The sequence below is a fragment of the Urocampus carinirostris genome, chromosome 4, assembly GCF_059441175.1.
Source record: "Urocampus carinirostris isolate Australia breed hairy pipefish chromosome 4, RoL_Ucar_1.0, whole genome shotgun sequence".
Classification (NCBI taxonomy): Eukaryota; Metazoa; Chordata; class Actinopteri; order Syngnathiformes; family Syngnathidae; genus Urocampus; species Urocampus carinirostris.
The window spans coordinates 10,537,923-10,562,607 of NC_142352.1; the positions used below are offsets into that span (position 1 = coordinate 10,537,923).

At 41.2% G+C, this 24,685-nt stretch overlaps 1 protein-coding gene across 3 annotated transcripts in view; it reads right to left on the minus strand.

The window, feature by feature from the left end:
- Nucleotides 1–24,685, minus strand: part of adamts7 (ADAM metallopeptidase with thrombospondin type 1 motif 7) — a 223,794-nt gene that overhangs the window by 119,683 nt on the left and 79,426 nt on the right. For all 3 annotated transcript variants that reach the window (XM_088333622.1, XM_088333620.1, XM_088333621.1), the window contains exon 9: nt 7,549–7,693. In XM_088333622.1, the coding sequence (XP_088189748.1) occupies nt 7,549–7,693 (145 nt within the window). The remainder of the gene's footprint in view (nt 1–7,548; nt 7,694–24,685) is intronic.

Below are 24,685 nucleotides of genomic sequence, written 5' to 3' on the forward strand. Positions count from 1 at the left end.
GTGGCGTAAGGGGTGCGCTTTCCCCAACGCCACTATCTTGATTGTAAAGAAGATGGTTCCAGTGGCAAGGGAGACCCTAGACAACCAGCATCTTCCTACAACTGCAGGTGGCTGCCGGGATCCAGGTCTGTAGGAAACCGCCTCAAAGCGTGCTGCTACCAGCTTTTGGGATCACTCTTAGTCTGGACTCTACCCTTCGACCTGTTCGGCTTGGGTAACCCTACCAGGAGTACGAGACTCCCGCTGACATAGCTCTAAGGGTCACGGAGACGCACAAAGTGCCCCACCACGATAAGGTGGTGATCCGTCGGGACACAAAAACAGTGATACAGTACTGATAAAATACATTGATTAAATGAGATTTTTCAATTATGAATACAATTTTCAATTAGTAAACAGGTACTTAGAACAGGCTGTTCAGTCACTGTATGCCCGGTGACAGAGTTATGCCCCGCCAAGACTGCCTATTGTCACAGATTCTGTTCGGAATGTTTATTGATGGAATTTTAGGCACAGCCATTGCTAGGAGGAGTCCAATTTGGGAGCCTCAGCATTTAATCTCTGCTTTTTCCAGGAAATGTGTGGCTGTTGGCTAGCCCAAGCCGTGATCTTCAGCTCTCAATGGACCGATTCGTAGCCGAACATGAAGTGGGTGGGCTAAAGGTCAGCACCTCCAAGTCTTAAACCATGGTTCTCAGACCCAAAAAGGTGGCATGACCTTTCCATGAGATGCTTCCCCAAGTGGAGAAGTTTATGTATTTTGAGGTCTTGTTCATGAGCGAGGATCAGATGGAATGGGAGATCGACAGACGGATAGGTGCAGTGTCTGCAGACTGTTGTGGTGAAGAAGGAGATGAGCCCAAAGGCAATGGTTTCGATTTACTAGTCGATCGAAAATCCTACCCGCACACTGGTCACTAACTGTTGAGCCTGACTGAAAGAACGAGATCACGGATAAAAGTGTGTGAAATTTGTTTAAAGGGTGGCAGGACTTAGAGGGTGAGAAGCTCGGCTATGCTGGAGGGACTAGAGAGGCTTCTTCACATTTAGAGGAGCCAGCTGAGGTAGCTCAGGCAGTTAATAAGGATGCCTCCTAGATGCCTCTTTTGGCAGGTGTTCCGGGCATGTCCCATTGGCAGGAGGCCCGGGGGACAACCCAGGATACGCTTGGGAGACTATGTCTCTAGTCTAGCCTGCAAAAGCCCCGGGATCCTGTCGGATAAATGGACGAAATGGCTGGGGCTTTCTCCTCGCCGCAGAACAGGAACCAAAAGCCGCTGTGTGAACGCTCAGACCCGTGGAAAATTAGAGGGAACATTGATTCTAATTAAATGTGTTTATTACGGAATATTGATTGGCCCTAATATTCTTTAATAAACGCATTATACAGACTACAATCACAACACTCGTTCTGTCAGAAGCGCAGCGCTAAAAAGCCTCGGATAATTGAGAGCGCGTTCAAGTGAAGGAGGGTCCAATTCTGCAGGAGAGTCGGAATTAGGCTCAACACCTGTGTAGCCTGCTTCCACGTAGGCGGTGCTGCAAGTTGATGACATTTCCTCAACATTTCAGTCAATGGTGAACACAACTACCGCAAATTCCGGACTATAAAGCGCACCTGATTATAAGCCGCACCCACCACATTTTAAGAGGAAAACCGATTTTGTACTTACACAAGCCGCACCTGTATATAAGCCGCATGCGCCCACATTAAAACATGTAACACAATTACAAAATTAGCCCAAACCCGGCTTTGAGTCCCGCGATTGTAACTGAATAAAATGTACACAGTCCAAAAACCACAGCCGGCAAAATGAACAGAAAATGATACCGGTACTTAATGTTTGATGCATAAATGCAGAGTCCGGGTACCCGTTGAAACTAATCCAAGGAAAAAAAGTCTATATTTCAAAAGGTAAGGGTGGGAAAAATATATATCCACTATTGTCCGCCGCGACAACAGGTCTCACTCACCTTTACCCCATTTCCCGTCAGCCCGCGTTTGCGCCGCCCCTCTTTTTCAATTCGCAAAACATATCAGAATAAGTGTCTCAAATAAATACATTACAAACATATACAGGTGCAAATACATATTATACATCGGTTACACATATTTACAAAGAAAGAGAGTTTTCAAAGCTTTAATTATAATATTATAACTTTCATCCCAAACCGTGCCTGTGAAGGGTAGCAAAACGCTACTAGCAACACACTCGCAACACAGCAAATGGGTCTGTTAAAAAAAAAACATACCGTACTTGTAGAAACCACGGTAAACCGTCCTCAACAACCTCCTCAGAACTGACGTCATCAAAGTCGTCTTCCCCAGTATGGGAAAGAGACTTTGTCATATAGATGTCGTCCCACGCTCCCTTATTCAAAAACACGCTAGCAACACGCTCGCAAAGTGAAGTTTACGTGCAGTAGCTCTGTTTCCTTCTTTATCGGACTGCTCGTTTGCTTTCAGCTTGAAAGCTGCGTCATGTGCCTTTCTTTTTGCAATTTGCATGATTTGTGCACAAGCTAAGAAGTTGCAGTCTTCCTCAGCGCATGTATTCCACCGGTCTAAATCTTACCTTTTGTACTCGAGCCCCGCTGGCGGCTGTTAGAAAAATTAAATAAATTGGCCGCATCACTGAATAAGCCGCAGGGTTGAAGGTTTGGGAAAAAAGTAGCGGCTTATAGTCCGGAATTTACGGTAACTCTCGTTACAGTCGGCAGTATGTAACTGCTGACTGTACAGAGTGGGGACAGCTTTGTGCTCATCCAATCAGAAGGCGTGGGGTGGGTAGCTTCCCAGATCGAAGGCAGGAGAGAAATGGCTTTATAACCAATCAGCTCATTGAATAAATAAAAATGCTGATACCGATATTCACCAATTTTCCAAATGTCTTTTCCAAATATCTGCCAGCTCAGTCAATATCTACTTAGCACACACAAAAAGCCCTCTGTAACTGCCCATATGATAGCATTTGCTGTCTGCTGCAGAACAAAGTGCATAATGAGAGTACGCAAACTATCAAAACCACAAAAAGTAAACCATGATACAGCGAGGGATTACTGTAATCTGATTGTGTAAATTTCAAACACCGACTATTAGGCTGTTTCTTTCGAGTAAGGCAAAAAAAAAAAACTGAATCATTATGTTTTGGGGGCAACATATTGGACTTTTCAAAATACAGTGGAACCTCGGTTTTCGAACGCCTCTCAGTTCGAACAAATCAGAGTTTGACCAAAAATTTCGAGAAATTCTTGCTTTGCTGTTCGGTCAAAAATTCGGAGTTCGAATGCCGGTAATGCGTGAGTGCGTACACTAGGGTGCGATGCTGAGCGGCGTACGGGTGTAGATCGCCCCCACACCTCGTGACCAACTGTTATCACGTGCACACTTGCCTCTTTTTGCTTTCGCTTTTAATATCGGTGAACGGAGTGTTTTAGCCCCTAACTATGCCTCCGAAGAATGTCGATACAAGCAGGACAGGTGAAAAAAGAAAAGTTGTTCGTACAACTATTGCCTTTAAGAAAGACATAATAGCTAGATATGAAAGAGGTGTGCGAGTTTCCGATCTTGCTAGGGAATACAGCATGCGCCTTCTGCTGACCACCACAAAGGTAAGAAATCCTATTCATAATTCTTTTCTTTATCTTTTTTTTTTTTTTTTTTTTTACACGTTCGTGTTAGCGTAATCTTTCGTACGGAAGATTACAATAACGCGAACATACGATTAGCCTGGGTTAGCATTATGTTTACGTTGAACATTCAGGTAAACAATCAGGGTGTTGGAACTGAGCCCAAAATTCAGGGTGTTGGGACGGAGCCCCCTTTCCAATGAAGCGCTAGCCACTTGTGGTGCTAAATGACTTGTAAACGACGTGATTTTTTTATTTTTACACGTTCATGTTCTATTCATAATTCTTTTCTTTATCTTTTTTTTTTTTTTTTTTACACGTTCGTGTTAGCGTAATCTTCCATACGAAAGATTACGCTAACGCGAACGTACGATTAGCCCGGGTTAGCTTCATGTTTACGTTAAACATTCATGCTAAACATTCAGTGTGTTGGAACGGATTAAAATGATTTACATTATTTTTAATGGGAAAAATGATTTTGGTGATTGAACAAATCGGTTCTCGAACAGGGTTCTGGAACGGATTATGGTCAAGAACCGAGGTTCCACTGTACATATTTGGTTGAAAGTAAATCCCCCCAAATTGTGTCGCTTTGCTTAAAGCAACTGAAGTAAATTGAGTCATTATTTTTGAAGGAAATAATTTTTCTTTTCATGATGTACAAAACAATCCAGAAAGTTGGATCAAATTTAACCAATACGTGAATCCGTCTTGAACATGCACCATCTTTCATTCATTTTCCAATGAATTTAGATGCTTTCAATTATTAGACACAATGAATTTTCAGCCAGAGGACATCCTGGACTGGTTGCCATGTCCGCGCTCATGGAATGTCAATGAACAGTGGCTGTGGCGTGTAAACCAAAAAGATGGCTTCTATCATAACAATTTGTCTGAACACACAAATAAGTAAAGGTTGCAGGCAGTGTTTGTAAGATTGCTAGAAGAACACCTGTTGAATCAAAGGATTCCAACTTTGTTTGTTTACTTTCATGTTTACTTCAATCTGCTAGTAATCAAGTAAAGTTTGGGTTGTGTATAGTTGAACGTGACGGATTGCGGTATTCGAACCCCCAAATTCTGTAAAGCCTTAATTAATGGTACAGAAGCAGCCCTACTTATGAACAAGAAGGTTCCGAACGATCTTTCCTAAGTTGAATTTGTTCAAGTTGCTTAAGAGCTATATTTTGTATGTTTAAAATTTATATAAATATTTTTGAGGCTTGTATAAGTAACCTGTATTGTTTTGTACTAAAAAGTAAACATTTCATAAAATAATATGCTCTATAAAGGTAAATAAAGTTGAGTTTAACTTACTTTTGGAAGATGCGCTTCAAGAGGTCCTCAAACCTTGTAGTAATCTCTCGTTTTCGCGGACTTTGCGTTCCAAAAATGTCCCGCTGTATTTAAAATGTGTTTTTTTTCCCTAATGTTTTAAGGTTTTCGGAATAAACACAATTTAAATACTCACTCATAATTTTAAAAAGAATCTTGCCGCAATATTGCAAAACTGCATTGAGGAAATATATTGTCCACTTTACTTCACATACTTTGTTGCCATCATGTTAACGTTTTGGAAAACTGCATTTGTTTTCCGGTCGGCAACGCAAAATATTAAAACAGCCGTATTGGACTCCCTCAAGCCCTCCCCAAATATATGTCTGGAAAAATGTAAAAGCCTTATGCAGTATAAGCCTTATAAGAAAAGAAACACATAATTTATATTTATTGAAAAATGTTAAGAATGTGTCCTGTTTTGTCCTACAGAAACCATATTTTTTTGTCATCTAACACTTTTGAAAAATTGCCGGGGATCCACCAGGGAGTGCCAAAGACCTGCAGTGGCTAAAAAGCAAGTTAAGCTGTTGGAGAAGTCCAAGTTTGTTGGCAGTAGAAAAAACCTTTGTCTTTTGATGCTTTTGTGAGTCCATACCGTTTTGTTGACATGATGGTTTTAATTGAGTAAATCATAATGTAGGTTAGTCGAGCTGTTTAATGTATGTGTACGACTCAGACCGCAACGTAGTAGAAGCGCGGGCAAGCAGAAAAGGGACGGGGCAACTGGTTATCCATATATATATATATATATATATATATATATATATATATATATATATATATGTAACGGGTATAATAATAACTTTTGTTTTATTGAAATTCCTGCTGAAATATGTTGTATAGTTTCTGTATCAGTGTCCTGCAATGATGAGTCCAACAGTGCCATTTGCTGGTATGTGGTAAGGTTTGATTTGGCTTTTGGATTTTGCGACTGGAAGGTGGGGGTTTTTGGCAGTCTACAAGGAGCTGCCAACGGTAAGACACGATCTTCCGCAAAAAGTTAATTTTAAACATTAAAACCACAGCTGACAAATCTCTCAACATGCACAGGAATGTGATTGATGTTGTCAAGCTGTTTGGATTTATTTTCGTTTTGTTTCTGTCGCCTTTTATGTTAGTTTTTCCGGACGTTGCATATTGTGCTAAAATGCTAATTCCCCTTATAGAGATCAAAGCCAGCAGAGAAGCTTACCACGTGTTGTGTTGTGACTCATTCATTTGCAGGTAAATTGTACCCGTTTTTATACCCATTATTGTTATTATTTATATTTTCTCATATATATATAAAAAGGATGATGTTGGTTAAAATTCAGACTAAAGAAAATATGTTGAATCCATTGTAAACGTTAAAAAGCCACTATACGATCTCGTGTTAAAAGTATCTTGTTAAAATGGATGCAAACATGTATTGTGATGGTTGATATTCTAAAATGTATTTTATGTAAACTGAAAAGAAAGTTCTTTTATATGTTTTGGGCAGTCTACAACGAGCTGCCAACGAGATCAAAACCAGCAGAGAAGCTTACCGCGGTTACATATATATATATATATATATATATATATAAATATACAGTATGTATGGAAAGTGTTTAATTAATTTTAGCTCTCCTAACAGCAGGCCAACACAAAGCAGGTGATATACATACAACGCATTTCCTGGGACTTTGATGTATAAATGGGAAGCTTGGATTTTTCGAACACACAAATGGAACATATTTTTTGCATGGAAAGAGTTTCTGTATTTGATTGCTGTTTTTGTACTCCTTTGCCAATATTGCCATACATTTGTAATTAGTATTTGTAAATATTTGATTGAAAATGTATATCTGTATTTATTAAGTCGAGCAATATTTTCTCCAACAGTATTATCTGGAGACATCTTTACCGTAGCTGTATATTTTTATTATTCTCAACAAAATAAAAACACATAAAAACATTGGATCCTGTGTGCGTATGGTTTTTAGAAAAGCATCTACTAAAAAAAAAAAAAAGTTCTTGGTTATCAGCATTGGTCTATAGAGGCAGGATTTTATCAGAAGGAAAAAAACAGCTATCGTATATACCAAAATGTACCCTACTTAAAAACTCATGTGATGTATTTAATTGTGTTTATAACATTACACAGGCCAGCACGGCGGCGCAGTGGTTAGCGCATGTGCGGCACAGTTCATGCCTTGGGAACCTCCTGCGTGGGTTTAAATCCAGCTCCAGACTTCCTGTGCGGAGTTTGTATGTTCTCCCCGTGCTTGCGTGGGTTTTCTCCGGACACTCCGGTTTCCTCCCACGTTCCAAAAACATGCATTTCAGGTGAATTGGCCGGTCCAAATTGTCCCTAGGTGTGAATGAGCGAGTGAGTTGTCTGTCCCTGTGTGCCCTGCGATTGGCTGGCAACCAGTTCGGGGTGTCCCCTGCCCACTGCCCGATGATTGCTGGGATGGGCTCCAGCACCCCCGCGACCCTACTGAGGATAAGCGGTGTAGCTAATGAGATGAGATGAGACATTACACACATACTGCAACGCGCACTTTCACAAAAATAACAAACAGGATGTGATGCATGTGTTTTATGTTGTTGCCTTACATCCATGTCGTCACAAAGCACTGATCCGGATCCATACTGCAACCGGCACTGATGCGCTGCACTGTACAGAACCCCAGGAAGCAGCGGACCTTGTGAAATGGTCTCCTTTGAGGGGGCATCGTCGAGGCACCAACCCCAGCCACGACTGCAAGAGTAAAAATGCACTTTAGTCAAGTCACAGTATTTCATTTTGTGGATCCATTTTTAAAAAATTATAACAGTGAAGCATTTCATGACAATTTAATACTGTTACCTAAAGCCCCAATGTGTAATATTTCACCAATAGATGGCACTGTGTTGTGTGGTACGAGCAAAGGCCACAGGTGGTGATGGGTTGGTCGTTTTGGTTGTAACATTTCTCAGAATTCTCTGTGTGAATATAACTTGTTTTTATATTCCTAAATATAAAAACAATCTTTCACACACACATGAAGTAACGTTTCAATAATCAGTCTAATTGCATCTCTTGTACGTTTATCAGTCTTGTACTCTTTTATCTTGAAGTCGCATTTCCGGTCTATTTTTCTGTTTCCTGTGTGAATAAAGTTAACTACACACAAGGGAGCGGGCAGTGCTGCCGGTGCACTCGCCCGGGGTGGGCCACCGGACAGTGCTCTCCCGCTTGGGAAATGTATTTACCTTAATGCTTGTTTTTATTTGAGTAATTCTGCCAACATAGAGTTTATATAAGTTTTAACTTTAACAGTGGACGGCGCAGCGTGGCTGCAGGATGCTGCGCAAACATGGCAGAGATCTAAGTGGGGATTCAGTGTAAAAGTAATACTTATTACTCGACCTTATCCATCCATCCATTTTCTTTTGCTCAAGGTTGCAGGGGTAGCAGCCTCTGCAGGGAAGCCCAGATCTCCCTATCCCCAGCCACTTCATTAAGTTCATCCGATGGGATCCTAACGCGTTCCCATAGCAGCCTAGAGACATAGTCTCTCCAGCGCGTACTGCCCCAGGGGAAGGCGTCCTTGCCCAAACCACCTCAAGTGTCTCCTCTCAATGCGGAGGAACAGCGGCTTTACACCCTCCTGGATGTCGGAGCTTCTCACCTTATCTCGAAGGGAGAGCCCAGACACCCTGTGGAGGAAACTCATTTCAGCCCCTTGAATATAGGATCTTGTTCTTTTGGTCATGACCCACAGTTCATGACCATAGGTGAGGGTAGGAACGTAGATCAACCAGTAGATTGAGAGCTTTGCCTTTCCACTCAGCTACTTCTTTACTACTACGGACCAGTACTGGGTCCGCATGACTGCTGCCGCTGCACCGATCTATCTGTCGATCTCCCGTTCCATCCTTCCCTCACTCGTGAACAAGACCCCGAGATACCAACCCAGAAAGGACATGCAACCTTTTTCTGGACATGGAGGAGCTGATTTTAATCCCAGCAGCTTTAGACTCGACTGCAAAGCGATCAGCCGCCTCGACGATGGAGGCACGGAACATGGTCAACTCTAACTCAATGTCCCTGGCCTCCCTCCAAACATGTGCCAAGTTCCGCCATAGGTGTGAGTTGAAACTCTTTCTGACAGGAGATTTTGATAGACATTTCCAACAGACCATCACAACACACTTGCGTCTGGCATCTTTCCCCACTGTTGGAGACAAGTCCGTCTCTACAACCGAGTGTTTAAAACATGCAGCTGCAGGTCCAATGAAACGACTGCAAAGTGCCAAGTGCATATATGGACTTACTTATGTTTGAACATTGTGTTCATAGTGGACAAGTCGTGATAGGCACAGAAATCCAATAATGATACACCGCTCGGGGTCGATCAGGGGGGGCGTTCCCCCGAATCACGGCCCTACAGGTTTTACCGTCATTGCCTGTCCCTAGGCGGTGCACTCCTAATCACACCCTCCATGGACTCCAAAAGGGTGGCTACTCTAGACTGCTGTTTGGTGTATTAACACAAACTGCCCGTCCCACCACCTGAAGGCGGAGGGAGGCTAGCCTCTCGTCTACCCGGGTGAACCCCAAGCTACAGGCGTTGAGCATTGGCACAACTACTATGCCCATACCGGCTCGTGCAAAAAAGTCCAACCCCTTTTCAAAGTACTGGCACCAGAGCCCTAGCTGTGTGTGGTGAGTCAGAACCTCTCAACGTCACAGACCTGCTCGGGCTCCTTCCTACCAGAGAGTTTACATTCCATGTCCCAAAACAGAGTTTTTAGAGCTGCCAAGAACCCATACTTTGAACCCATGGGAAGGGGAGACCCACGCCATCTTGTTGGGCTGTGCCCGGACCCTGTGAGCGAAGGCCCAGCCACCTGGCGCTCGACAGCAGACCCTACCTCCAGGCCTTGCTCCGGAGGGGGGCACTGGTAACCTGCATCTGGCCAAGGGAAAATGTGTTGCAATATCTTTTTCCATCATAAGGGATCTATGATCTCCGCTTTATTGGGCCCCTCACCTAGGACCTGTTTGCCATGGGTGACCCTACCATGGGCTTAAAGCCCCTAGACAACATAGCTCCTAGGATCATCGGCAAACACAGACTCCACCTCCACCAAGGAAAAGGTAGCAGATCATAGAGGATAATTTCCTGACCTAAGATTTTTTATAAAAACATTGCTATGATCGTTTTTTTTTTTTCGTTAGTATTGCCATCAATGTTATTGCACTTCTTTGATTTGCACTATTGTTACGATGCACTATTCCTTTTCATTCACAAACATTTCACTATTACAATAACTTAGGCCAGCCTCTAAGCACGATGTTCTGAATGTTTCTTCCCGCGATTTATCTTGATACTCTTTTATTTTCTCTCTAAATTCTTGATGATATGCTAACCCTGGAGTGCCATGTCTAATATTGTTGCATAAAATGTTTCACAACATTGATATCAATGATAATAAAAATGAAAAAATTCAATCAAAAGTATGCATTTTCACTGAAGAAATTGCAGTTTGTATAAAATGGATAATCTCTGAAGTGTATAAAAAATTGTATTTATTAATTATGTATTGAAGAATACTTACATAAACAGTACTCTGTCCGCAAAGCCTCTTATATTTACATTAGAGATTGCAGTAAGTGGCCTCTTTTTCTTAAAACCCTCATCTTTAACTGGTCTTTGGAAAAGCTCGTGTCGTATTTATGGAAATGAGACCTTTACAGGGAGAAGTCTGCCTTAAAGATAATGAGACATTATCAAATTAATTTACTGATGTAGGACGGCAAAGCCAACGCAAAACAATAAATTAAATCATTTGTTCAAAAAATGATTACATTATAGTGTGTTGACAGGCAGGCCACCATGCATGTGGTCTATTTCAAGGCCATGTTATTAAATTAGTATATTATCTACAAATCAAAACCCCTTCTATTTTCTGCTATTATCTTACTACAATAGAGCGATACTTTAGAATTCTAAACGGGATTGAATGCAAAATGGAGATAGTGGTGTCAAAATCCCAAGTGCTACATGAATAAGAGCAATTATAATGTTCCCCATGATTGCCTCTAAATAATATAAAATTCCTCAATTGCAGTTCTTCTCCTGTAGGTTATAACATCATTGAATGCAGAGTCTGACAGACAATTAGCTATTCATGCTACATATGTGAATCTGCCTGAGACACAATACATACATCACCAAAGTTAGAGCTAAATAAATACATAGATAGATTCTTTATTCATCCCCGCAGGGAAATTCACATTTCCAGTAGCATCCCTGCGCTGAGAACAATACAATAATAAAGCAAAAGAATACAATATACAAATACCCAACGTGACGTGCTAATACCCACTATATCGTAGAGTATCTAGATAGTGCTACACAGAATACACATTGCCATAAAATACGGTGGTGTGGTTTAATGTGGGCCTTTACTCCGCCGGGTGGAGTTAAAGAGCCTCATGGCATGAGGAAGAAAAGATCTCTTCAGTCTGTCCGTGGCACAAGACAGTGACAGCAGTCTGTCGCTGAAGCTGCTCTTCTGTCTGGATATAATGCTGTGTAGTGGATGCGATGGATTGTCCATGATTGACCGCAGCTTTTTCAGTGCCCGTCTCTCAGCTAATATATATACAGTGGAACCTCGGTTCTCGACCATAATCCGTTCCAGAACCCTGTTCGAAAACCGATTTGCTCAATCACCGAAATCGTTTTTCCCATTAAAAGTAATGTAAAATCTTTTTAATCCGTTCCAACACCCTGAATGTTTACCATGAACGTAAACATGAAGCTAACCCAGGCTAATCGTACGTTCGCGCTAACATGAACGTGTAAAAATAAAAAAAAGGATAATGAATAGGATTTCTTACCTTTGTGGTGGACGGTGGGGAGAGAAAAATCATCAAAAGTTTTTCAACCTCTTCCAAAACTTGCGGCAGTTGCTTGCTTATAGCGCTAACTTCCTTAGCCGCATCACTCCATTTCACAGCCTCCTTATTCTTTACTAACGTACTGATAGTAGATTTAGCCATGCTGTATTCACTAGCAAGATCGGAAATTCGTACACCTCTTTCATATTTAGCTATTATGTCTTTCTTAAAGGCAATAGTTTTACGAACAACTTGTCTTTTTTCACCTGTCCTGCTTGCACCGACCTTCTTCGGAGGCATAATTAGGGGCTAAAACACCCGTACGCCGCTCAGCATCGCACCCTAGCGTACCGGCGTTCGAACTCCGATTTTTTTGACCGAACAGTGAAGCAAGAATCTCTCAAAATTTTTCGTCAAACACCGATTTGTCCGAACTGAGAGGCGTTCGAAAACAGAGGTTCCACTGTATATATTATATTGGAATAAATGTTCCCTGAGATAATACACACAACTATAAATCCCTTTCCCTGACCATTTTCCCTGTAAAATTAAGATATTTAAAGTGTGCTTACAGTAAGTCACAAAAGTGAGAACACCCCACATATTTCTCCAGATATTGTATTATAATGGTTAATAGAACATCACTGAAGAAACATCACTTTGACACAATGAAAAGAAGTATGTAGACAAAGGTCATGCTTACTGAAAATATATTCTCTGGTCTGATGAGACAAAGATGAATTTATTTGGCTCAGATGGTGTGTAGCGTGTGTGGTGGCAACCAGGTGAGGACTAAAAACATGTTTGTTTCCTGCCCAAAGTCAACCATGGTGTTGGGAAGGTCATGGTTTGGGGCTGCATAGGTGTAACTGGAGTCAATGTGGTGTTTTGCGCTAAATAACAGTCTGTTAGTCTTCTATCACTATATTGCACTTCAACAAGCACCCCCTCCCATCTCAGGAAAAAGGCTGGAAACGTAAATCTGTGCAGACCTTTCACTATTATTTCATTTTCTTAGCCACTCTCTTGATAATGATAAAATTAGCGGCTATCAAGTGACACTCAATCGAAACTAATAAATTTAAAGAAGTACGAGGAGGTAGAATGTTAAAAAATACCTAAATAAAATTAACATTCAGGTGACAAAGCTTTTTTTTTGAATACATTAAATTCTGACGGTGTATCTGATCTTTGCCTATGGGATGCGTGGTTATTTTAAACCCAGTGTCTTATACCCTGGTGGGATTAACATATGCCAAATAACCTATTGTTTTATAAGAAAGGTTGTTGTTATAAATTTGCAGGTGATGGACCCAAACGAGGGGAAGAAGAAAATAAAGCAGGTGTGCTCAAAAACAGGAATGGTATTTACCGTAAATTCCGGACTATAGAGCGCACCTGATTATAAGCCGCACCCACCACATTTTAAGAGGAAAACCGATGTTGTACTTACACAAGCCGCACCTGTATACAAGCCGCATGCGCCCACATTAAAAAATGTAACACAAACACAAAATTAACCCAAACCCGACTTTCAGTCCCGCGATTGTAACTGAATGTCCTTCATTAAAGTACACAGTCCAAAAATCACAGCCGGCAAAATGTACGGAAGATGATACGGTACTTAAGGTTTGATGCAGACCTGCAGAGTCCGGGTCCCGTTGAAAGTAATCCAAGGAAAAAAGTGTATATTTCCAAAGGTCAGGGTGGGAAAAATATATATCCACTATAGTCCGCCGCGTCCACAAACAGGTCTCACCTTCACCCCACTTCCCGTCAGCCCCGCGTTTGTTCCGCCCCTTCTTGTTTAGTCGCCCGTGCAAAACAGAATAAGTGTTCAAATAAATACATTACAAAAATATACAGTTGCAAATACATATCATACATGGTTACACATATACACAAAGAAAGACGGTACACCGAGAGAGTTTTCAAAGCTTTAATAATAATAATAACTTTCATCCCAAACGGTGCCTGTGACAGGGCAGTTAATGGTAGCAACACGCTAGCGACACGCTCGCAAAACAGTAAACGGGTCTGTTAAAAAAACATACCGTACTTGTAAAAATCACGGTAAACCGTCCTCAACTGCAGCCATCAAAGTCTGTCATATAGACGTCGTCCTACGCTCCCGCAGCCTCACTCGCGCTGTCACTGTCGCTGGAAGTCTCATCCACTCCTGATTCTGTGCCCTCCTCTCCGTCACGCAGCAGACCGGCTTTTCGGAACCCGTTGGTGATGGTGGATTTTTTGGATGTGCCTTTCTTTTTGAATTTTGCATGATGAGGGTACGTTTACGCTAATTTAATTCATGCACAAGCCAAGAAGTTGCAGTCTTCCTCGGCGCATATATTCCACCGTTGGCCGCATCACTGAATAAGCCGCAGGGTTGAACTTTTGGGAAAAAAGTAGCAGCTTATAGCCCGGAATTTACGGTAATAACAAAACGAGGTCCAAGGTGAAAAACAAAGAAGGGATCACAAAATAACAAAGTGTACAAACAAAACCAAACCTGACATGAAATACGTACCTGAGATAACGGAATCGCAAAATGCAAGGAACAAAGTAAAAAAAAAAAACGGGCACGCAACCATTAACATGTCCAAACAGGATACCAGAAAAACAACTGGCGTGGGAGAGTAAATTCAACAAAAAAGTAACAGACAAAAACCGGAAACAAAACCAAATTGTGTCGTCATGACAGTAGAAATGAAAATGACCTGACCATGTGTGCTCTCCAAAATGTTATTATAAAGGGTCAGGATAATCAGGGACAGATGTGCGATGATTTGACAAACCTGGTTAGCGCCCTTAGGAAGGTGTAGGTTACCACTAAGGTGCAGGACAAAGACTAGGAACCTTCCCGTGGTGTCCTGCGAAGGGGTCTCTCCCGGGGGAGGCTTACGAATCCTACTCGATCCACTCAGACTCCCTCTCTCTTTCTTTCTTGGTCCTCTCTCCTTCTTTGTCTCTCCTTTTCTCTCTTCCCCCTTTACACTCTTGTCTCTCATTTTCTCCATCCCTCTCTTTCCTACTCTCTCCCCACCTCTCTCACTCTCTTTTCCCCTTTTTTGCGTTTTACTCTGTCTGTCTATCTCTCTTTCCATCTGTCCCTCTCTTTCTCTCTCTTCTACTCTCCTCTCTCTATTCTTCTTAGGGCGGGCGACATCGAGAGCAACCCTGGCCCCCAGTCCAAATGCCAGTGGTGCTTTCGAACCGTTCGCTGCGACCACACCCCAATCGCCTGTATACCTGCCCACGGGGCTTCTATAAATCATGCCTGTCCGAACGCACTAAGGATTTCAGAGGCTTTGTATGCTTGGTTTGCTTGGTTCGCACCCCGTCAGGCCTGGCGGCACAGGACAGTCGCAGCCCCCTCTCCTTCGGAGAACTACGGAGCCTCCCACGAGCGAGTCTAGCGCTACTAAGGATTACCTTAGGCGCCTTGAGTGACTCAACAACAACAACCACTAAGGTGGCGTACCAGATCCTAACTAGTGGCCTATATTTTACATTAAACAGGCTTAAAATCCCAGGATAAGTGTGTTAACTGCACCCAAGCATCAGCTGCTCTTCTCCATTCACATCACCAAAGACTGCTGTGTCCACACATAGACAATTGGATAGCTGGCTTTGTTGAGTTGAGGACATTGGTATGAATGGAAAAACAACAGCAGAAAATGGATGCATCCTTTTGTTAGGGGATGTGAATGGTGTGTGTGTGCATGATGGTTTTTTTTCCATTTGCATCTGCAGTGTCCTCATTGTTTTATAATCCATAGGTAAATTGCAGATGGGATGTTTAGGTGGAGGACCTTGGAGTATAAGGGCCTATCATGATAAGCGGCAAGCTGAATTCCAGCATGAGGATTCTTGCATTGATTTATGTGATGTAAAGGTATTCCAAGATGTCCACATTATCATTTAGTTGGGTCAGTGAGAAAACTGCAGGGCCAGACCAGGAAGCCCATGATCAGTGTTCCCTCTAAGCTGCGCGCGTGCACAATTGCGCACTGCTCGCATATTCTCAGCGCACAAAAGAATCTAGCCAGCGCACTAAAATGAGGGTTCAAAATTACTAATTAAGAAGCGAATTAAGTCAAAGTTACAGTGCATGAAGGTCAAAATACACGGGTTCCCCTGATGTTGTGTCCTAAATGCGGTATTTTGAAGTTGAGTTGAACGAAGTTGAGTAAAGTTAGTAAAGTTTGTCGAGAACCGGCTTCTTCGGCTCGGCTCACTAAAAGGAACCGGCTCTTTCGGGTTTAAACGGCTCTTCAAGTTGTTTTTGCTTCTTTAATCCCAACATGACCAAATATTATGTAAAATTATGCACAAAATGAGTTAAAAGAAGGGGGGAATAGAACAAAAAAAGAAAAAAATACCAAAATGAAAAAGTAGTGAAAAGCTGAGAAAAAAAAACAAAAGGAAGAGAAAAAAAAGAAGGAAATTTTTTGGAAAAAGCCAGAAAAAAAAGAAAAGAAAGAAACGTAGGAAAAAAGTAAATAGAGAACAAAAAGAAAAAAATAACAGCTCAGAAAAAATAAACACAATGAGACTTTTTTTAAAGGAATTTTAAAAAAAAGTAGAAAAAAAAGAAGAAAAAATTTGTGTTGCATTCAAATAATTTCCAATTATATCAAGTGAATGAAATGGTGAGCCATTTTCAGAACTTGTTTCTACTCTCCTCATGGGGCACTTGGGTGCCTGCGGGCACCAGGTTGAAGACCACCGTCATTGGCAAAGCTTTATTTTGAAGATATGGCCGTTTGAATTTCGGCCTACCATAATGGTTTCTTGCACCCTACTGCACACTATACGTCAGTTTCCTGTCTTGGAGTTTAAAGGTGACAAAAAGCGAGCGAGGGTCCTTCCGGTTTTTGCGGACTTTGATCTTCCCTTGAAGCTCATCCCCTCTTTTCTGCATGAAGGTGAAGAGATCATCCAAGAACTCCTTCCGTTTGGGGTCATTGTCCAGCTCATACAACTTAGCAAAATCTCTGGAGGCTTCTCCTCTTCCTCTGCTACTGTCGCCTTCATCCGCCCAGGTTGCGCTTCCATTCACTTGCCAACATTGTACTTCCACTAAAAAATGTGATTAAGTACAGTTCTGTATATTACAACCGACTAAATAAGCCTCCAAAATGTTAATATTATGCGCCAAAATATATCAGGAAATAAAAATAAATGGATATCTTGTGAAAGAATTGTAAGAACAAACGACGTATGTAGGCCGTACAACCTTTGCAATAGTACACGAGTCAATTCATTCAAAAGAGAAAAATCATTTTGCATTGCCGGAAACTCCGCAAAATGTAACTTGATGTCAAGTTTTGGACATGTTTGATAATTAATGATCTTGCCACACTTGGGATTATGGTTGCTCACTGCTGTTTCAAGCGTTGCTCACCGACTTTGTGTGAACGCTTAGACCCGTGGAAAATTACAGGGAATATTGCCCATGATGCTCTTTGAGTGTCCAGCACAAAGTGTTCCAAAAACTATTCATGACCTCAGATGTCAGAGTGACAGGCCTGTATTTTACCCCATCCACTGCGAGTGTTAATTTCCCTGCTTGTTTTTTTTTCACTCAGGGGCTTCACCTTTGATTTTCTTCTGTTAAGGTTTACAAGAAAACTGAGGGATGAATTCCGGTGAATTTGCAGAAGTTTGTGTACAAGGTCAGAAGGATTTCACAGAGCAACATTTGTGTTAGCCCGAAAGAGAATCTAACGATCCGTTTTCAAAGAGGAAAACAAAACTAGAGGGGCGAGTAATAGGACTTAAAAAAAATCAAAAACATCAACTATAAGTCAATGTTGTGCATTGCTCAGATGATACTGTCCAACATTCTCAAATATTTACAGTTTTTTGGGGGGGAAATCATTAATTTTTGCCGAGATCTCCCAAATCAACTGTCAAGAGTTTACATTATGGCTAACCATATGTAAATATCGCTGGAGATGGCAATAACTATGATGCCTTGATTATATTTTTTATGATTCCAAGTTTTTGAGAAGGCCAGATTGTCTTAAATTACCACAGTGAAGCAATGAATAGATAGATAGATAGATAGATAGATAGATAGATAGATGGATACTTTATTCATCCCGGTAGGGAAATTCACACTCCAGCAGTCTACCCTGTTGTTTGTTAACAGATTAACATGATGCCCTAGGGGTGCTTGTAGCGGAGTGGATGACGTCACATGCCATTGAAACTTCTTTCAAAATTTAGGACTACAAACATCAGACCAGGGGTGATCATTACGTCGATGGTAATCTATCATTCGATTGTGGAGATAATTACCGTATTTCCCGCACTATAAGGCGCACCCCGAAAAAATAGTTTTTGGTCCTATATTTTTTATACATAAGACGCACCGGATTATAAGGCGCTACAATGGGAACGTGGACAAAACAGTCAGATAGTTCAGTCCAACTTATTACCCCCTTAACATTCCCAAAGCTTGCAAAGAAGCAAATATGTGTCGTAGACATGTGCGAATGCGGTGTCCGTACGATGTCACTCAAATGCATCGTTACAAATATCATTCGGAAGGTTAAAGTCTTGGGATTCAAGAAATGCCAACCATTCCTTAGTTTCTATTTTCTTTTTCGCTCGCAACTTTACTGTGCATATGACAATAAACTCTTAGAATTGAGTTTAACTTAACGATCCGTTTAATTATCTGCACCGCTTATCACAGAAACATCGAGTTCAGTCTGAAAACAAGATACAGGGAAAATATATAGCCGGAGTAGCTCACCGAAGTCGTTGTGTTCAATAATAATGTGCAACCATGGTCCTCTTATATCCGTGAGTGTAATAAATCCAGGAGAGTAAAATATTTACAAATACAGAATGGTAAAACATGTTTTCTTTATGCCGTCAACCCAACTGCTATTCACATTCATCTTTTTCGGCCAATTGCAGGCTTTGTTTTTTCGCTTTAGCCTATGCCAGCCTGTAAATGATAAAAAGGATCCACCCCCTTTACCTTCGAATAACTTTAGCCAATAGTGATCGATTCAAATGATGATTGACACATTGGTTAGCCAATGAAACGCCGGTAAATAAATCCCAGCGTACACCGTGGACTACTTGCCGTTCGGGGGAAAATCGAGTCGGCGGCTGCTGCATTAGTTGCAAGACTTTGCGACTTAATATTGATCCATAAATAAGGCACACTGTATTATAAGGCGCATGGTCAGCTTTTGAAAAAAAAAAAGGCTTTTAGGTGCGCCTTATAGTGCGGAAAATACGGTAAGTGGAACCTCTACTTACGAACGTCTCTACATATGAGAGTTTTAGGTTACGGAGTACCTGAACTGGAAAATATTGCCTCTAGTTACAAAGGGGTTTCAGTATGCTATGTCAAAAATACAGTACGGTATGCGCTGCTATTAGCCGTTCCCAGAGTTTCCCGAACGTAAATAAACTGGGTATCGCTAAAACCTGCCCAGTGCGCAAGTGTATTCCCAGCATGCTCTTGTTGTCACCGTCACAGTTCAGAGACGAGGAGAAAGAGCGTTTCTGGCAAGATAGTGGGAGGAGGACACAGCCATCACTCAATTAGCCCAAATTTAAGACATTTTAGCAAATTCCATTAAGCCTCGGAATTTGTGAAAAGGAATTTTCCGGAGAAAGTATTGACCTGTTGCCAAGTCTGCCTCGCACATTTTCGACGAATTGTCAAGAGCTGGCAAAAGCAGACGTCATTGGATCAGTTTTTCAAGAAACACGAGGCAGGTAAATGAATATTTTTAATATTTCCTTTATTCTTTGTTACTTTTACATTACGTGCCTCTTGTTTTTTGTTGATTGTTCGGTTATTTAATTTTAACATGTTCTGATGCTCTTTGGTGATTCATTAATAAATTTACTGTACTTTTGCAGGGCTTGTAACGGATTAGCGTACATTCAAAATGCGTCTCTATTTACAAAATTTTCAGGTTACAAAGCTACTCCCAGAACGAATTAAATTCATAAGTAGCGATACCACTACACTGGAGAATCATTAGTGACATTCAAAAATACCCACTTAACATTCATCCCTTCACTTGATTGATATACATGCCCGCTAGTTATATAACAACTTGATTTGACATTCAGGTCATCCATAAATCCCAATCAACAACAAATTTTTGGAGTCGGCTAATCAGCGATCCTGTTAGCTGATTGTCTTAGAAAGCAACAAGTTTAACTAAGGCTGAATTCTGAACTCTGGGTCCTTTCTCATGCCAATCAAGAAACCTAAATTTTAAGATAGCATTAGAGCTAATACAATTGAACACTTACAAACAATAGGCTATCATTGCGTAGAATGTAAAAACATACAGACTGACAAAAAAATATACCCTTTGGTGGAAAGAATTGCTTGTCGAAGACCTGTAGCAAACTTTAGACCGTCTTGCAATATCAAGTTGATATATAAATCGGAAGTAAGCTAAAAAAAATTAAATCATTTATGAAAAAAGGTAGATAGATAGATAGATAGATAGATAGATACTTTATTCATCCCCGAAGGGAAATTCACATTTCCAGCAGCATCCCTGAGCTGAGAACAGTACAATAATAAAGCCAAAAGAATACAATATACAAATAACCAGTGTGACTTGCAAATGCCCACTGTAGCGTGTTATATAGCGTAACTAAATAGTGCTACACAGAATACATATTGCAGTAAGATTCGGTAATATCCAATGTAGGTGGTGTGGTTTAATGTGGGCCTTTACTCTGCCGGGTGGAGTTAAACAGCCTCATGGTATGAGGAAGAAAAGATCTCTTGAGTCTGTCCGTAGTACAAGACAGTGACAGCAGTCTGTCGCTGAAACTGCTCTTCTGTCTGGAGATAATGCTGTGTAGTGGATGTGATGGATTGTCCATGATTGACCTCAGCTTTTTCAGTGCTCGTCTCTCAGCTACTGTTGTTAGGCTGTCCAGCTCTTTGCCTACAACAGAGCTCGCTTTCCTAGCCAGTTTATTGAGACGAGAGGCATCCTTCTTCTTGACGCTGCCTCCCCAACACGCTGCGCATAGGTTAGTATTTCAGTGTTATGTTATGGATTTTTTTTTAATGAATTTCAAATCAGGTTCTTTTCATTTTTGAGGAGGGAGGGTCATTTTGACTCGGTCATTTACTCATTTTATAAGTACAGTAAAAGCCGCTACTTTTTTCCCAAACGTTCAACCCTGCGGCTTATTCAGTGATGCGGCCAATTTATGTAATTTTTCTAACAGCCGCCAGCGGCGCTCGAGTACAAAAGGTAAGATTTAGACCGGTGGAATATATGCGCCGAGGAAGACCGCAACTTCTTAGCTTGTGCACAACTTTTCCTTGGATGAGTTTCAACGGGTACCCGGACTCTGCAGGTCTGCATCAAACTTTAAGTTCCGGTATCTTTTTCTGTTCAGTTTGTAGGCTGTGATTTTTGGACTGTGTACTTCAATGAAGACAATTTAGTTTCAGCTGCGCGGCTTAAAGTCGGGTCTGGATAAATTTAATGTTTGTGTTATAAATTTTTAAGGTGGGCGCATGCAGCTTATATACAGGTGCGGCTTGTGTATGTACGAAATCGGTTTTCCTCTGAAAATGTTGTGGGTGCGGCTTATAATCAGGTGTGCTCTAAAGTACGGAATTTACGGTAATCCACATTCTGAAAAAATAAGAGCACTCTTGTTATTGATTTTTAAATATACCCTTTGCTAGGTAAAGCGCTGGTCAACTTGAATTAAAAGTTCCGTTTTTTAATCTTCAGATTTGTGCTAGCAAGAAGAAATCCACTAAATAAAAACATTTACATTTATTCGTGTCATACATATGTCATGTGTATGTATGTTTGGGGCCACTTAGAAATTTATTTATTTTTGAAGGAAAAACACTGTTGTTTTTAATGAAGATGGCATGAAACCGATTAGAAACACACCGCATATATTGTTAACACGGTAAATTACTATTTGAACTGCAAATGTCCTCTTTCCCATTTCCAGCAACCAGCACTCAGTAATTTGTGTTTTCTAATTGCGTTAGAAGTGTAAGGGAAATTATGGTTTAAATGTGCCTTTTATACGCTTATATTTTTATATACTCTTAGACACTTGTACTCCTATATCTTATGTTATATGTTATATTTTTTATAGCGTACTCAATAAGTGTGTGGTTTTATGATTTCGAGTTGTGATCAGAGGCAAGCACCTTCAAAGTCAAAATAATAAGTTCCCAGGCACCAAAAAATGTGTCTCTAATTAAAAAGCTAAAACTTGAAAGGCCACTAACAGTTTCTCAGGCTAGTCCCCATGCCTATCGGGGTCTTCTATTTATTTATTATGATGGCCATTGTTTTTATCGCCAGGAAGCGCGCCAGAGAGCTCGCCCACCTAAAATTACGGAGACGCACTGTGTTATAAAGTTTCACAATGCTTATTGTTAATTTATTATACTCGCACGCCATCTAGCGACCAACATCATACACTGCATTTAAACATGTGATTCCTGTCTAAACCAATCAGATTTGTTTCCTGTGTTCATATAATCTCGTTTAAACCAGATGTGTTATTTCATTCTTGTGTTTCCCAATAAAAGAACCTCCTGCCAGAGGCGGAGCGTGATTCCTCCCTGAGCCGATCTGGGAACCACGCGCCTCCGATGGAAGGGCTCTCAAAAAACATAAATCTCTGACTCAGAGTGTGTACTTTTCTTCATTCTACTACAATCTCATGTTTTAACCTTGACAAGAAGGCTAACGGATGACTAGAATATCCTTATGCAATTATGTTATCACAGATGAAAATGGTTCGAGAGACTATAAAACGGACCTCCCTTTTAGCTAGTCAAGTTTCCAGAGGGTCACATTTTAGTGTGTGTGATTAAACTTTTGGAATAGTTAGAAAAAGACAACTTTCATGAGAGAATTTACTCTTTGCTGAAGGAAATGAAGGCCAAGAAACTGAAGATCTCACACAACGGAGTGTACTCGTCCTTTCAGAGAACAGCATAAACGGGTCCTAACCAAGTTGCAGGCCCAGATGCACAACCAAGAAAAATGACAAGTCGTTTAGAGTCTCTAGTTTGAGAAATAAATGCCTTAAAGGACTTTAACGAGCAGGTTAAATAGTACCCTCAAAACACTAGTGTCAACATCTACAGTTAGGAGGCGAGTCTGACATGCTGGCCTTCAAGACCAAGTCCAAGACCAGTGTGTTCCAAGTCCCTCCATAAAATTCAGCTGGTTCAAAACGCCTCTGCTCGCATCATCACAAAAACATCTTCCCAACAGCACATCACCCCCGTTCTCAAACAGCTACACTGGCTTCCTGTTCAACATCGCATCAGCTACAAACTGATCCTATATACATATATGGCCATTCACAACCTGGCCCCTCCTTACCTGTCCGACCTTCTCCAGGTGCACGTCCCCACTCGCTTCCTCAGATCCTCGTCCTCCCTCCGACTGTCAGTGCCCCCTACCCACCTGAGCACCATGGGAGCCAGAGCCTTCAGTCGCGCTGCTCCAAAGCTTTGGAACAATCTACCTCCGGACCTCCAAAACTGCACACCTCTCTCCACTTTTAAGTCCCGTCTAAAAACACACCTGTTCAGGACTGCCTACAACACATAGCTTCTCCATTTCCTATGTTTTTACGATTTTATGTCTTGTTTTTATTTAATATTTCTCTTACAATTTTTTTACATTGTATTCTTTCATTGTCTGTACAGTGTCCTTGGGTGGCTTGAAAGGCGCTTTTAAATAAAATGCATTATTATATTATTAAGACAGAGTGGCAGAGAAAGAGCCATATCCGGGACTGGCCAACAAAAGGGAGAAATTAATATGGGCAAGAAAACACGGACATTGAACAACTCATTTTATAAATAAAAGTCTCATCTCATCTCATCTCATTAGCCGTACCGCTTATCCTAAATAAAAGTGTGACTTTTTAATGGAAATTACAAAATTGTCTGGGTAACCCCAAACCTTTGAACAGTAAAGTACATTACCGTAAATCCCGGACTATAAGCAGATACTTTTTCCCCTAACTTTCAACCCTGCGGCTTATTCAGTGATGCGGCCAATTTATGTAATTTTTCTAACGGCCGCCAGCGGCGCTCGAGTGCTGCTACCATTAACTGCCCTGTCAAAGCTATATTATTATTATTAAAGCGTTGAAAACTCTCTCGCTGTACCGTCTTTCTTTGTAAATATGTGTAACCCATGTATAATATGTATTTGCAACTGTATATTTTTGTAATGTATTTATTTGTATTTATTTTAGACACTTATTCTGATATGTTTTGCGGGTGAACGAAAAATGAGGGGCGGAACAAACGCGGGGTGCCGGGTTTAAGTGGGGACCGCTAAAGGTGAGGGACAGACAAGGAAAGAAGAGGGGGAAAAAGTTGGTTAAAGAAAAAGGAGTTGCGTGAGTAAATATGTTCATCTGATATATTTTTCCCACCCTTACCTTTGGAAATATACACTTTTTTCCTTGGATTACTTTCAACGGGACCTGGACTCTGCAGGTCTGCATCAAACCTTAAGTACCGGTATCATTTTCCGATCTTTTCGCCGGCTGTGATTTTTGGACTGTGGACCTTAATGAAGTTTAGTTTCAATCGCGGGACTTGAAGTCGGGTTTGGGTTAATTTTGTGTTTGTGTTACATGTTTAAATGTGGGCCCATGCGGCTTGTATACAGGTGCGGCTTGTGTATGTACAAAATCGGTTTTCCTCTTAAAATGTGGTGGGTGCGGCTTATAATCAGGTGCGCTCTATAGTCCGGAAATTACGGTAATTGATAATGACAACACAGTCTGCGGGTGAAGTCATGGCGATAGCTGAAAACACAGACAGTCAAG